This window comes from Montipora capricornis, chromosome 11 (assembly GCF_036669925.1).
Source record: "Montipora capricornis isolate CH-2021 chromosome 11, ASM3666992v2, whole genome shotgun sequence".
Classification (NCBI taxonomy): domain Eukaryota; kingdom Metazoa; phylum Cnidaria; class Anthozoa; order Scleractinia; family Acroporidae; genus Montipora; species Montipora capricornis.
Window position 1 is genome coordinate 39,896,197 of NC_090893.1, and position 15,828 is coordinate 39,912,024.

The 15,828-nt window shown below is 39.5% G+C and overlaps 3 protein-coding genes across 3 annotated transcripts in view; all 3 read right to left on the minus strand.

Moving 5' to 3' along the window:
• LOC138024287 (lactadherin-like) overlaps nucleotides 1-15,828 on the minus strand; it is a 296,558-nt gene that overhangs the window by 109,128 nt on the left and 171,602 nt on the right. The gene's annotated exons all lie outside the window — the stretch shown is intronic.
• Nucleotides 1-15,828, minus strand: part of LOC138024267 (single-stranded DNA-binding protein 3-like) — a 699,715-nt gene that overhangs the window by 98,414 nt on the left and 585,473 nt on the right. The gene's annotated exons all lie outside the window — the stretch shown is intronic.
• On the minus strand, nucleotides 5,569-15,727 carry LOC138024751 (fibroblast growth factor receptor-like). Its single transcript, XM_068871946.1, has 7 exons — nucleotides 15,692-15,727; nucleotides 14,515-14,611; nucleotides 13,465-13,687; nucleotides 13,286-13,357; nucleotides 13,022-13,141; nucleotides 5,770-5,834; nucleotides 5,569-5,674 (listed from the first exon to the last, which is right to left on the minus strand). The coding sequence occupies exons 2-7, from the start codon at nucleotides 14,589-14,591 to the stop codon at nucleotides 5,569-5,571; spliced, it is 663 nt and encodes a 220-aa protein (XP_068728047.1). The 5' UTR covers nucleotides 14,592-14,611; nucleotides 15,692-15,727.

Genomic DNA, 15,828 nt, shown 5'->3' on the forward strand with positions numbered 1-15,828 from the left:
TTTTTAATTCGAAGCCGTTGGTCTACAAGAAAGAAACGCAACAAATCCACAATTAAATTTAAATAAACATGTGGCTCATGTTAACATGCACACTAGTACTGGATTATACTCTCATGCAGCTTATCTGCGATTGTTATATTGCAGCATTCCACTTGCTTGCATCGAATAACGTCACCAAGTGCTTGGGGCTTGGAAGTACAGATGAACAATGAGCAAATTGTAGCATCAAAAATGATCCGATAATTATCAAAATATGCGAATTATGCTAACATTGCTACTTGGCAGAAATTATGCCAAAAATTATGCTAGCATAATCTATAAAGGCCTACTCATGGGCTATCAATTGGAATCAAGTTTTAAGAATTTATGGAAGTTGCTAACAGCGTAGAAGCATAAAATCAGTGTGTAGCATCGGAAACTCTATACTACAACTTGGGCTTCAAAGTGTGAGATCTTACGAAAAACGAGTACAATATTTCAAAGTAACAAGTGTCACGAAACTCCAGTAGAATATTCCATAAAAACTTGTCGATACCTCTGTTTAATTGAGTCTTAAAGCAGCTCTTTTTATAGTAAAGGAATTTCCATTAGATTGCAGAAAATATCACTTTTTTTTTTAATTCTGCCTAAATGCTTAAGTTGAAAAGTGACCTCTGTTGCCTGGACACAAACGAATTGGATCACAAAAGACCTAAAAGCATTATTTCAAACAAAGCTCTTCATAGCCTTAAACTTAGACAACTTTCTTTAGTATACTTAATGCCCAACCATCAAAACAAATGATGAACTATCTTAGAACATTTTACAAGCAGAGCAAACCACTTATCAAGAGAGTCGCAAATTAACAGCTTTTATAGTTCTATGTCAATGACTTAAGAATGCGAGATTTTATTCCTTGTCAATTTTAAGAACTCGGTTAGCAAGTCTAGTGTTTAAGAATACTTTATATCGTTTGGGAAAGAAGATTTAAATAATTTTTGCAGAACCGAGTTTAAAGAAATTAAGCCGCATAATGCTGCATTATATCGCCGAATAACTGATGCATCAGCCAGTTACTGTTACTGTTACTGCTCCCTTAACGCCGCACGGCGCTGTTGGGGCCCAGCAGATGAAGCAGCCTCACGTACGAGCCCACGCCAGCCATCGCGGCAGCCGGCAGCCCTGGTAGCCTCAGCGAAGCTGAGGCCTGTCCACTCAGTAATGTTGTCACTCCACTTCTTCCTAGGTCGTCCTCTGCTTCTGCCACCTCTGACTGTGCCCTGAAGGCACGTCTTGGCCAAGCCGTCACTACGTGTGGTGTGACCAAACCACTTCAATTTCCTGGTCTTCACAATCTCAAGAAGTTCTTGATGACGTCCAATTTTGGCAGTCAACATCGCTCTAACACTTTCATTAGATATTCTTTGCCTGTAATCGATTCCTAGCAGTTTTCAGAGACATCTCATCTCAAAAGAAGCTACCCTTTTCTCTAGGTAGGCGTCGAGGGTCCAGGATTCACAGGCATACAGAAAAACAGAAATGACCATTGATCGTAAAAGTCTTATTTTTGAAGATAGAGAAATACATTTATCATCCCAAACAACTTTGAGTTTTGAAAGAGAACTTTGTGCTTTGGCCATTCTGGAGAGGATTTCAGATTTGGAACCATTATCAGTCACTAGAGCACCAAGATATATAAACTGATTCACATGTTGCAGAGAACTGCCATTCACTATAATGTCATTTTGAACCTCGTTTGCATGGGTATTTGACATGATTTTTGTTTTCTCAGCACTTATTTCCATACCAAAAGCAGAACAGCTCTGATTAAGTCTTCTGATTAGTTCAGCGAGTTCAGCTTCTGAACCAGCGAGGCCATCAATATCATCTGCGAAGCGCAAATTGCTGACAGTCCTGCCATCAATGCTAACTGTTGATTCATGACCTTCAAGAGCATCTGTCATGATTCGTTCGAGAAAGATATTGAAGAGTGTTGGGGATAGTAGGCAGCCTTGACGAACCCCTACGGTGGTGCCAAACCATTCTCCAATTTCACCTTCCAGATAGACTGAACTGGTGGCCTGGTTGTAGAGTTCTTCAATAAGTGAAATCAAGGTCTTGTTGATGTTATACTTATTCATCGTAGCCCACATCCCTTGATGCCACACCCTGTCAAACGCCTTCTTGAAATCAATAAATACATGATAAAGCTCTTGTTGATGTTCTTGGTACTTCTCAATGATGGATCTGAGATTAAAGATTTGTTCAACAGTACTTCTGCCTTTCATAAAGCCGGCTTGTTCCTCGGCAATTATTTCTTTTGCTTGGTACTTTAGGCGGTTCAAAATAATTCTGAGAAGAACCTTGCTTGGATGGCTGATTAAGCTTAAGGTACGGTAATTGTTGCACAGTTTGAGATCACCTTTCTTGGGGAGTGTAATAACAAGAGATCTTGTCCAGTTTTGTGGCCATTTAACACTTTTCCATATTTGGTTACAGATGTTTAGAAGAGCTGTCGTCATATGCTCACCGCCTGCTTGAATCAATTCTCCTGGGATGTTGTCAACGCCTGGTGACTTTCCTTTCTTCAACATTTTTACAGCTTCTTCAATTTCTGATTTCAATATGAGGTCTTCTGAGTCGTCGCTTTGGCTTTCTGGTGTGTCTAAGACTCTGGCGTCGCCCTGCAGCTCGTAGGTGTACAGTTCTGAGCAGTACTCGGTCCACCTTTCTAAGATTTTACTTCTCTCTATGATGGTTTCACCTTTCTTATCTTTGATGGTGTTGACTTTGCTTTGCTTTGGCTTTGTTAATGTTTTAACAGTATCATAAGCTTTCTTGCTACTGTTCTTCATCAAGTTGGTTTCGATATCTTCACATTGTTCTTGAATCCACTTTTCTTTCGCTTTAACCATTTCTTTCTTTACAAGTTTGTTTATCTTGCTGTACTCTTTCTTGGCTTGAGGACAACTTTTTTTTCTTTTTAAGATCTCTTCTTTTATCACACAGACTTAGCACTTCAGATGTTACCCAGGCTTTCTTCTTTGATGTCTTTTTTCCTAGAATCTCATTAGCTGTCTCAATAGTTGCTTTCTCAAATGTCTCAATATTACTTTCTAGATCTGAATCATTGTCAAAAAGAAGCAAAGGGCCGAATTTTCCGCCGATAGATGCTCTAAACTGGTCAGCTACAAGGGGGTCCTGAAGTTTTTCAAGGTCGAACTTAAGTCTTGTGTATTGGGGCTTGGCCATTCTCCTCAGCTTCAACCTGAAAGTCGTCATAACAAGGTCATGAGGGCTTGCAACGTCGGGCCTTGGGAACGTCCTGGTTCTCCCGGTGTACACACTGGACTTGAATCTATTTGGGACTAATATGTAGTCTATCTGACCATGGTTCACGCCGTTAGGATGATGCCAAGTCATAGTTCTGGACTTTTTGTGCTTGCCGAGGGTGTTTGCGATGACAAGATCGTTGTAATTTGCGAACTCAAGGAGCCGCAGACCTCTGTCGTTGGTTGTTTAGGCCAGTCTTTTGCAGTGTCTTTTCCAACTCTTGCATTGAAATCACCGAGGATGATTTTGATGTCTTTTTTCTGTGCTTTGTCAAAATTCTCTTGGATATCTTGGTAGAAGATTTCGATATCTTCATCACTGTAGTCTGAGGTAGGGGCGTACGCCTGAAAGAGAGTGATGTTGAAAGGAGATGCTTTGATGCGGATAGAAATTAATCTACTTGAAATAAAATTGCAGCCTATAACAGATTTGGCAGTGTCTCTGTGGACTAAAAAGCCCACGCCGTGTTCATGTTTATCATCTCTACCACAGTAGAACAGCTTATGACCATCGTCGCTATTGATTTCACCAAGTGCCTTCCTTCGGACTTCACTGAGGCCGATGACATTCCACTTGTAATGCTTTAATTCATGACACAGTTCATCAAGTCTTCCATCTCTCCATAGAGTTTCCACACTCCATGTTCCAAAAGTAATTTTTTCCTTTGAACGAAAACGGTCGGTAATCCTTTCACCGGTGTTCGACTTTTCACCTGTGTTCCGGTGTATAACAGCGGGCGCAGAGCTTGTTTGACCGGGCATCCTCCGAGCCGGTATGGGCTTTCTTGTTTGACGCTTCATCATTGCGTTTCTTGCAAAATAAGACTGGCGGTCTCCATACCTCTCCAGAATGTTATGCGCAGCCGTACTTTGCAACAAACAAAGCGCCTCGCACCTGTGCATTTAGCCGTTGACTGTTTGACAGTTCATCCGCCCTGGCCGAAGACTACGACGCGTCGCAATGCTCTCCTCCGTCGATCGCCCAACAGTGCAGTACAGACACTGCCCCCTCCCACTGCCTTAGCCCCCTAGGTGCAGGGGTTTCCAGGGTGCGGCGCGTGGAGCCGGCAGCAGAGAGAATTAGGCTCATCTGGTGGGGCGAGCCAGGCTACCTCGCCCACAGGCCCTAGTGGGCGGCACCTGTCACCCGGCTCGTGACTCCCCACCAGACTCCCCTTTTACACCCCTTCCCCCTTTTCAGCCAGTACCTCCTTAAAATTGTTAATCATGTTGCTACACCATTTAAAGAAGTGTACAGCGTCGATAATCAGACACTGAGCGATCAGTGTAATCAGTCTAATATTTTGATGGGGGAGGAGACAAGTAAATGGGCATTCAAACGACGTGTCTAGGTACCCGGCAGCCGGGAAGTGCTTTCAAAAAACTAGATACCCGGCAGTCAGAAATTTTGACCAGTTTTCTCCAAATAGCTCCCTTAATTCCTCTAAGAACATAAGATATTTGTTTAGAAATCTCAAGCGATTATAAATATTGCCTTGGGTTAAAAGCAGAAGCGACTGTTGAGCTTGGGCATAGAGTGAAATCTCAATGTTTTTGACACTTAAAAAATATTCAAGTTCTGACACACTAAGTCAACTCCCGATGAATATCCACAGAAATTACTAACGAAACCTCACCAGAGTATTTAGTGTTTGTTCAGAAATGCCAAGCGATTCTAAATAAAGGTTTCGTAATGTTGTGGACAAATTCTACGCGCTTGCATTTAAGCATAATATTAAGAATCTTGACTGCCGGGTATCTAGTTTTTTGAAAGCATTTCCCTGCTGCCGGGTATCTAGACACAATGTAATTCAAATTACATTAAAAAGAAAAGTCTAAGTCATTTTGAACAAAAAAAGATTCCCGAGGATTAATTCAATGATCGCTCAATCCCCTTCTTTATTTAAATGTCCCCTGTTATTTCTAAATCGGTATTTAACTTTATGAGCAAATTTTCTTATGTCCATTGTCCACTGATTTTTTTCCACCGATTCTCCACCATTCTCTTGAGTCAATTTCTTATGTCCATTCTCCACTGAGCTGCCTGACATCGTATGCGTACTTGAGGGCGAAGTGTGCAATCCAACGAGAGAACCTTACACTACAGACAAAGGCCTACTGAGCAATTTTACTTCTGAAATTATTGTAAATCTATTCTAAAGGGGATCTGAGTATTTTTTCCTGCCACCATTTCTAAATAAGTAGTATCTTAAGTCTACAGTTCTTATCTCAGTTTGGCGAATTTCCATCTAGTTCTTCAATTGATGTCTTCTTCCTTGCTGCATTTCTTTTTCTCTTCCTCTGATCGTGTGCATTCCTCCCAAATCTTGACACTGTCCTGGGAATATAATATAGAAGAACAACTGATGAGACGAAATGAACAAAGCCAAAGAGATCAAAGAAATACGTTCGATTCAACTCGTGTTCCACAGTGACTGTAGATAAATTTCAAGCTTACCTGTGAGCGGCGAAATGAGAAGAAAATTCTCCTTGGTTCTTCCAATAGTTATCACAGATAGTTTCCTGTGGAGACAAAGACAAACAAAAACCACATTAGTTTTTGAAACGTTTACGGGCACAAGAATTTCAAATTCTCAGAGGGGTAATTTAACTTGCACGAAAACTTGGATAAGGTCTCCTCTAAAACAGCAGCAAAATTATCAACCAGGAATTTCCCTTTACGTAAAATGCTGTGAGGTGTAGTTAAACTAATCAAGAAGTATATTTTTGACATGAAAACGGCTTAGTTCAAAGCTTAAACGACTGAGTCACAAACATGTGTTTGCTTCGCCAAGAAACTTATATTTGCCTTGTGCACCTTTGATCGAAATATAAACCAAAACTTCGCATGACTCTTCCAACTTACCGGTCTTGGATGAAAAGGAGAAAATATTTTTTTTCTTCCTCCTGGCCTATCCGGTTCCAAAAAATTCCGTTCAACGTTCAAATCCCAGAGAAACGGCACAGCACATCGTGCCACCATGACGGTCAGCGAAAAATGAGTAAAATTTGGAAATATGAATTGAATATGGATGAGATTATCGAGAACCATTCAGTGACAAGTTCTTCATGAATCGAAACAAAAGGCTTTGTCATGCAAATTTCACTGCACAAATTTCATTGCAGTGAGAAAGTCAGGCAAATAACAAGCTTTTTATGCTGTGTTTAATATATTTTCATTATATTTACGATAATTTGCTTACAATAAAAGGTTGAAAAGTTTAAAAAAAGAAAAGAAAGATGAAGAGAGCAACCATGAGACCTCGAACTGGGGATGATGACGTTCTCGTGACATCAAATTTACGTTCATCTCTATTGAGCTATCGGGAACTCGTAGCTTTGATCGGTATCAAATAAAAGGAAAATGAAACAAAAAATCCTCTGCTACCGTGTTGCTGGCAGTAAAATGTCACTGGAAGTAAAGGTAAGTTACCATATAATCTGGGCCCAATAATAAATAAGAAGTATTTGATTAAGAAAAAAAACTGCCTTGAAGGAGTGTACAACCCTGAACACGGACTTCTCGTTTCATAAGCTCAAGTGAATCCACTAAGCTAATGGCAACCCTTGAACAAATCATGAAATTTTTAAGCTGTCTAACAGATACGCAAATTTTGCAGAGAAGGGCGACTGTCCAACCATATGTAAGTTAGTAAGAGGCTTCAATAACAGCAAGTCAAAAAATTGAACTGCGAACAACTTAGGCTATCAAATACAGGAGTGTTTGGATAGAGAAGGCAAATTCAACTTCGTTCACTCTGAAATCAAGTATGCAGTTTGAAGTCGTCAAGTCCGAAGAGGGAACCAGTCATCATAGCAAATGCATCTTGTATCACCTCAGAGCTCAGAAAATGAAGTAAAACAGGGTCGAAATTTTATCCAGGAATTATTTTGGGTGATCAAACATTTCCTGAATTTACTAGGCCAAGGCTCGCAAGGGAACCTCGCTCAACCCGTCGCCATCCATGGCGACCTTTGCTGAGTTAGTATATATAGCACCTTATTTGGATTTTTGCACAGTTGTGGTACAATTAATTTTGTGTAAGCTGATGTTTTTTCCAGGGCACACATGTGTATTGTCTTTTCATTTGAGTGTGGGTAAATCTATTAAACATTCTCGTTTATAGAAACGACAAATTCTTGACAGACTTGACGTCAATATCAAGCATTACATGTCCTTGCCTACAAAGTAAGAAGCACTGCTCCAAAATAGGATATATGAGTCACAAAACACTTAAGGTCGAAGATTTCTTCAGAAATAATTCCCCACGCTGATGAGATATGATGTGAGCCCTCTCACAAATGTAGGATTAGCAAATTGACAAAATATAGGGAAATTCCGAGCTTGGATGATAAACCAGTAACAAAATACTGTGGGTTGAGCGAAGGAGGTCTGAGTTCTGTTATAGCACTAAATTGCTACCTCGCTCATCGATCTTACTTTGTCGGCCTCTCTGATCACATCAGAGGACATCCATTTAGGATGAGGCCAGAGCGTCTCAGACTTTCCTTAGGGCATTGGCAGGAATGCTTTTTTCTCGTACGTGGCCACTTAAGCGAGCTTCGCTCAACCCGTTGTGACATTTCCTACATATATTTTCCAGTTATATATTGCATCTTTGTCTCATTTTCGCTCGATTGTGGGCCAGGGTGATCTATTCTGTTTTAAGTTTAAATCAGGTGCGTATGTCTTTTTGGCACGCTAGCTTTAATAAGTAAAGAGTGACTATGAAATCTTTCAAAGGTTCTCATTAGCCAACGCAACATTGAAAGCAAATTTAAATTCTGTTGAAACTCTTTGTGGAAGCTTGTGGCGGAGGAAACTCGTCTTTGTAGACATGGCTATTTTAGACAAGGTATCCCCCCTCCCCCAAAAAAGGTAAATGCAGCTTTTTATGCTCACTTGAAGAGCCACGTTTGAGGGAGTCACTTTGTGACGTAAAGTGTCTGTATTCCGAGACAAGAGTGAAATTGAAGTCGGGGAAAAATAGCAAAGGGACACTCCGCGACGCTTAGTGAAATCCGCCTTCATTTAATTATACTGACTTGCATTTCTGGCCATAACTGAACACCGCAGCACATCTTCCCATCGTGACGGTCTGTGTAAAATGTCACAAATTTGAAATTGGTTTTGAATATAGATTAGCATGCCACGAACCAATCGTTACAAGGCGCTTTTCATAAAACTGCTGTATTGGTAGAGTATTTTTTTCATTAGAGCACTGTGTGCAAGATCACGTTGCATAAGAGACTGCTTATACTGCGAAACATAAAGAATTCCTCGTGGAAAAAACCAAAAACACAGTATCGGCCAGGAATCGATTTGTATTCGAAACCCGCTAAGGTTGAATTGGGCGGGGTGCTCTAACCACTGAGCTATCCCGACCGATGCTGGTTTGCAATAGAATATTTCTCCATGCAACAAGTTTGTCTTAATGACCTTAGAGCAGTTACAAAGCACTTTTCTGAAAACACTTGTATTAATAAAGTATTTAGTGAATTTGCGCACAGTTTGAATGGCAACATTATGATGTTTGAATAGAAATAGAAAATTTCATAGAAAAACAAACAAAAACACAGCATCGGCCAGAAATTGATTTGGATTCGAAACCCGCTAAGGTTAAATTGAGCGGGGTGCTCTAACAACTGAGCTATCCCGGTCGATGCTTGAATGCAATGGAACATTTCTCCATGCAACAATTTCGTCTGATTGACCTCACAGGAGCCACTAGGCGCTTTTCTCAAAACTATTGTATTAAAGAGTGCAATGCGGAAGTTTCTAAGGAATCAAAGCGATGGAGTGATTTTGTTGAGTATATATTAAATAAAAGATCGTATGAATTAATGGTCACTGGTGATTTGGTTCGATATGGTACCATTGGAAAGATCATCAAAACGTTTTTATAATTTTGCCTAGTAACCAACGTTTTGGCACCATGGTAACAAGTTGTTAATTTAACGACAAAACGATTCGGTAATCATCCCCATAAAAAAGAGCCAGAAAAAAAGTTCTCAACCCCTCGTCGGGACTCTATATACCTTGAAATAAAAGTGGAACCAATGAGGAGAACCCTTTCCCTCTATCTTGGATAGAAGTTCCTTTCTAGTTTCGCTCGTTTCCTTAAAAAAGACCCCTCCCCCTCTACCTTGGATATAAGTTCTTTTCTAGTTTCCCTCGTTTCCTTAAACGACCACATTCAACAACAAAAAATTCTTAAAACAATAATTGAGAAGAACTGCTGAACAAGAAGTTTAATAAAAAGCAGGAAGTCAAATTTTCTTTTAGCCGAATATTAAAAGTTGTGATCACGACAGATAATATATGGGTAGAATTTCATATACCGGACTAAAAATGGCGGAGAACAAAAAAAAATGTTATTCCGATTAGGCCTTGCTAATTAGGTGTTGTTATGTTCGCTTTGTTTTTTTGTTTCATGGACCTTAATTATTTCGGATCCGGTATATGAAAGACCAGCCCAATCCCCGCCCCTCCAGAGTAACATGGTGTTGCGCGCCCAATCTCGTTCCCAGGGTCTCCATTGTCTTAGAAAAAGTTAGCATAGTTTTGAGATCCCAAGAAAAATAACAATTTTTTCTTTGGTCAGTGCAACTGAATCCTAATTGTAGAGTTGAACCTCGTCCCCAGGACCTCTCCTTGGTTTTGGGGCTGGGGGGGGGGGGGGGAAGGGGAAGAAGCCAAGGGAACAAGCGCAGAAGGCAAGGGAGAGATCCTGGAAACGAGGTTGTTTACAGTACGTTTTTTTTTAAGCAACATGCAAAGAAGATGTTTTGAATTGGTTAAATTCACGATTGATAGTGAATGTTTAAGGGCATTGCTTTTTCCCGATATTTATGACGGATTCCGAAAACCGTGGTTCTATGAGGGGACTGGATCAAGCCTATTATGACGTCTACAAAGGGATATCGACCAGAACACATTGAAGTGAGTAAGACATTAGTAAAAAAGCGTCAGTTCAAGGCGATATGCCAAACCGGTGTGTGGTCTTTGTAGAAAGCTAAGTTCCTTTGCATGAGTCACTCAACCCAGTCCCCTCCCCATCCAAAAAAAAAAACAGAACTCGGAAATCGGGAAGGGCGTGAAATTCTTCAACCAAAATTTTGGCAATGTTGCGTTGAAAGATATATAGATTTTAAAAAAGCACTGTAAAAGAAAAGGTTCAGTTGCAATTAAAAAAAAAACAAGTTAGCAAAACAGTGGACAACATATGCTTCAAGAAAATTGCTCGGTATTTTAATTTGAAAATGAAACCTTTGTCTGTGGCTAAGCTAAAAAATGTTTTGGGTCATCGTCCCCACAGTGAACGTTGTCTTAGATGTCAGCCTGTCATAGAATACAGAACGTTCCATATGTTATCAAGAGTCCTGTTCAGAATCACTGTAAATTTGTGCTTGCGATGGGTAAGTCAATGTGCATTCAAAACTGTTTCTGCACCAGCTTGTCTGTCCACAATTTTCCCATTTTAATTTACGTCAACGTTGTTTAAGAAGCCCTCTCCAGTAAGCTACTTTCAAAAATACCATGATACTTTTTGTCCTCCAAAATTTTGCATAAACATTTTATTTTCTCTTGGGACCATTGCAAATCCCAAGAGAAAATACAAACAAAGGGTATTACGGTATTTTTGAAAGTGGCCTCATGTTCCAGTTTCTCTTGGGACTTACAACGGTCCCAAGAAAAACTAAAAACAATGCTTATGCCAAATTTTGGAGGACAAACAACGAATCTTATAGTATTCTTGAGTCGCCAAAAAGACACATTATTTCTATACCTACATTCACCGCTGCGCATAAGCATCTAAAGGTAATGAACCCTCCGAACACAGTCATTAGATACATTTACGGTCCCTGTGATAATGATTGGCTGTTAGTGTTACGCTCCCTATCAGTTGCCTATAAAAGTGTCATTCCTCTTACACCTTTCGTTGCACCGTTTCCCCCGCCAATAGATGGTTTTCACTCACCTGAGTTGACGGTCATTTTGGTGTACAAAACAATAAAAAATATTTGCGCAGAATTTGCTTAAAAGTAGAGTTCAGTCCCCAAGGGAGAGGAAGTCTATTCTTCTATTACACCAAAATGGCCGCTTTTCCTTCACGTGAAAACCATCTATTCATGGTAACATGTGGTTCTGTTTTAGACTCCTTGTCTATTTTTCCCATCTCAACATTGTCCTCTGTAAGTTCTTACTTACAGCGAAGAAGCTACCGTGCCATCATTTGAATGTCTGACCTTCCCTTGTTCCCCTCTTTCTTCACAAACATAAATCAGTGAAACACAAAATTTACTCTACTTTCTTTTTTATTATGCTAATGCACCATCTACAAAATAATAGAGCACGTACTTCAAGTGCAGCTTTCACTTTTACAAAAATTACCAAAATTAGGAAATTGATTTATTATACTTATCGTTATGTGCTCTTTTTCTTTAAAATGTCAACGACTATCGCTGTTTCTAATTTCGGGCCTGGCATATTTACTTACAAGCTAACTTACTTTGTATTTCTTGTTCCCCTCCTTCTTTAGAAACATAATGCAGTGAAATTCTACTCTACTTTCTTTTTTATTATGCTAATGCACCATCTACAAAATAACAGAGCACATACTTTAAGTGCAGCTTGCACTTTTACAAAGATTACCAAAATTAAGAAATTGATTTATTTTACTTATTGTTATGTGCTCTTTTTCTTTAAAATGTCAAGGACTATCGATGTTTCCATTTTCGGGCCTGTCATATTTACTTACAAGCTAACTTACTTTTTTTTTCTTTTTCCCCTCATTCTTTAGAAACATAACGCAGTGAAATTTTACTCTACTTTCTTTTTTATTATGCCAATGCACCATCTACAAAATAACAAAGCACATACTTTAAGTACAGCTTCCACTTTTACAAAAATTACCAAAATTAAGAAATTGATTCATTATACTTATCTTTATGTGCTCCTTTTCTTTCAAATGTCAAGACCTATCGCTGTTTCTAATTTAGGGCCAGGCATACTTACTTACAAGCAAACTTATTTTGTGTGTTTTTTGTCTTTCTAAGAATACACGTTTCATCTTTCAGCTTCACAAATCTATTGCATATATTGATGGAGATGCTTTTTTGCTTTACAACCTACAGGATCCTCCAGGGATTTTCCTCAGATTAAAGGTAAACGTTTTTCAGACATATTTGGCACTGCCATACACTTTTGCTTTGAAAGAAAGGTTTAAATACTTGGTCGAGTTTTTAGGTTTACTGGGGTCTCAGTAGAAGTCATGGAAAGAAATTCTTCTCGCCAACAGTGCAATTAAACTTGAGTTAACTGGTTATAGGCAAGTCATTGTGTTTGTCTTGACCATGAGATGGGGGAAGTTCTGCAGGGGGCTATAACAATAGTGTCGTCTGAGATTCTCTTATTTCCCTGCTAGTTGGGATGCAGGCGAGCAACGTCACGACAAGGCAGATCTTGGAGCTTTGAAAGTGAAAAACGCCTGGTCCCTGTAAGTATGTAAGCCTAATAGCGAGCAACCTAGCTTACTTCATCCAGGTTAATATGTCTCTCAATAAGAAACAAACAAACAAACAAGTAAATAAGCAAAAGCATTAACTGGTTCAGTAGCAATCTGACTGCAATGTCTATCTAAAAACCAAGAGAACTAAAGCTAAAGTTAACATATCTTAAGTACTAAAAATACTTATAGCTTGGTTACGGTAAGCGAAGCATTTGGAGACAACTGAAATCCATCAGCTTGAAGACTTGCCATAGGCACATTCTGAGTGCTTACATCCTGAATGTTTTCCTGTTCGTAAACTTCCGACTTGTCTGGCTCCTGCCAACAATGAGAAAAAAGTAAGATAGCATATTTTTCAATTGTTTCATAGGTGATCTTAACAAACCAATTCAGCTCTCAAGCAAGGTCCAGCACATCCCTGCACTATGCAGCTTGAAGCTTCTAATGTATTATAAGACTTGCCTTGGACACATTCTGTGGGTTTTCAACATCGATGATGGCTGGTTCTTCAGCTTCTGCGGCGTTTGACCCATGCTAAGATCAAAGTTATGATAGCATAAGTTTTAAAAGTTATTTCCATACACAAATTTAACTCTGCTATGCAAGACCCAAGCACAAGTAGCTCCTATTACAAAACTTACCGTGGACACACCCTGTGGACTTACAACATCAAGGTTGTCCAGATCGTCATCTTCTGCTGTCTTTGCCTCCTGTGTCGTATAATAATATTTCGAATCATCCTTTTTGCCAAAGTCAAAGTAGTCCTCTTGCTCCTCCAACATATCGTCAAGTCTTTTATAGAGCCGCTGAAAGCTTGGCCGTTCATCTGGGTCTTGGTTCCAACAGTCTCTCATCAAGGCGTACCTTAAAAATTAACAAAAATAGGAATTTCTTTCTTCCTGAAGGAAAATCGATCTTTATACAACCTGCTAACCCTGTTTCCCCAAAAATCATTCGTAGGTTCCTGATACGAGCAAATTTCATTCTTTTACGTTTTACAGACCGTATTAATTAATGGAGGCCAATAAATTATCCCTTTGTCCTTGTGCTAATGAAACCAACTAGCCTCTTTTGCATGAACAAAACACAAAAGAAATGTTGCTTTGGAGCGAGGCTAGTTGGTCTCATTAGCACAAAGACATAAGTTTATTTTTTGACCGCCATTGATGAATATGGTCTGCAGATATTTTAAATTCTTAAAGGCTTTATTTATACTAAGGTTTCTGTTCTTGTAGCGCCAAGCTTTTTTATCTACAGGCAACCGTATTTTTTGCACAAATAAAATGAATTAAAGTTTTGTCTTGTATTTTTGAGTAGATCTGTGTTGATATGGAAGAAAACGAAACTAAGGCCAAGCCGACAGTGGTCTTGGACCTCATTTTCCAACTGCGTCACAATTTTAAATGTGTTAAATTGCAGTTGCCCAAAACTATTTTAATCTGTACTTATCTTACAGTGTCTTTAAATGTAAAGTAAACATGGCTCAAGTTCAATTAGTAATAATTAGCCGAGCAGGCGTGCCCCTTGATTTATGTTCAAGTGAAGCATTCACGTCTAACTTGACTGATGCAGGAAAGTATGAAAATAGATTAACCACTCACTCTTCCTATTAATATCGAAACACTGCACCATTTTCATAAAACTTGTTGCCTACAAGTACTTAGGAAAAAAAACACCTCCGTTTAACTTACACAGGGTCTGTGCACATGTCAGGTTTTTCCAGTCTGTAACCTGCTTTCAAATTCTCCAAGAGCTGTTTGTTCTTCATTAGTGCGTAAGGAGACCCCCCTGTAAATGATCGACATAATATACATCAAGACAAATCATGAACCATAGAAAGGGGGGAGGGCGCGCTGTAATGAAAGAAATCCGAGACTAAGACTTAAGATGCAAGAGGTGAAGCAAAGATAATTTTCAACCAAGAGTTCAAAAGTTTTCCAACCGTAAATAAGAAAGCGAAGGACACATTCAGAAATGCAGATCCTATCCACAAAAATTGGGAAGGAAGTTCAAGGTCGTTTCATAGGCCTCATTCACGCGGTGGCCATATTGGCCAGAGACAATAGATTTCGTACCCCGAACCTCGAGTGGAAATGTTTGGGAACGAGTTTCGGTGGGACAAAACAAAAGTTTTCAATCCCTTGGGACTCCCGAGTGATTAAGGCCCATTGTCATCACGACGTATCTTTCATCCAAACCAGCATTTGTTTTCCCTTTCGTTCGCTTGCTGCTTCAGTTCCTTTTTTAGCGCTCGCAAGACGCCTTGCGATGGTAGGCCATCGTAAGTTGGTTAGTCAGCCAGGCGGATGGGCATCCTTCCTTTGTTCACTCATTCAGTTAGTCTGTCACGACAACGACGGCTACGAGAACCGGCGCCACATAAACTTAGCAAAAACACATACTTCTGCATGCCCCGCACGTGCGTTTAACATTTTGATACACTTCTTTGAAGTTCTCTTCCTGACAATGAAGTGAAATAATCAAATTTGAAGTTATGTGCAGGAAGCGAGCATTGGACGATGAATTTTACATTTTCTCTTCAAAAACCCACACCGTTCATACAAATTTTGTTTCTGGAATGTGGATACACACTTTCATTTCCGAACGACTTGAAATCATCGCGAAATTATTGCAATAACGGGGAATAATAGTTTTAGATAAAGTTCTCGCAGCCGTCCTCGTCGCCTTTTCTTGAGGTCTCTAAACGAGTCCTTTTAACTGACACTGATCGTTATAACAGATAAATACAATTTGGAACAACTCTAAAGGTCCGGATCACAAACACTTTTGCTTTTCACTTCAGTTTCCAGCTAACAGCTCCATATGTAGTACAATATGTTAATTAAAATTTCATAAATTATCACTGACCAAGAGTTGCAATTTCCCACAGGACCACTCCGTAGGACCAACTGCAAGTAAAACAAAACATGTTAACACCTATGCAATACATTGAGTTAGGAATGCACTAGCATCTGGTATGTTGCATTCACTGACTATAAAAACAC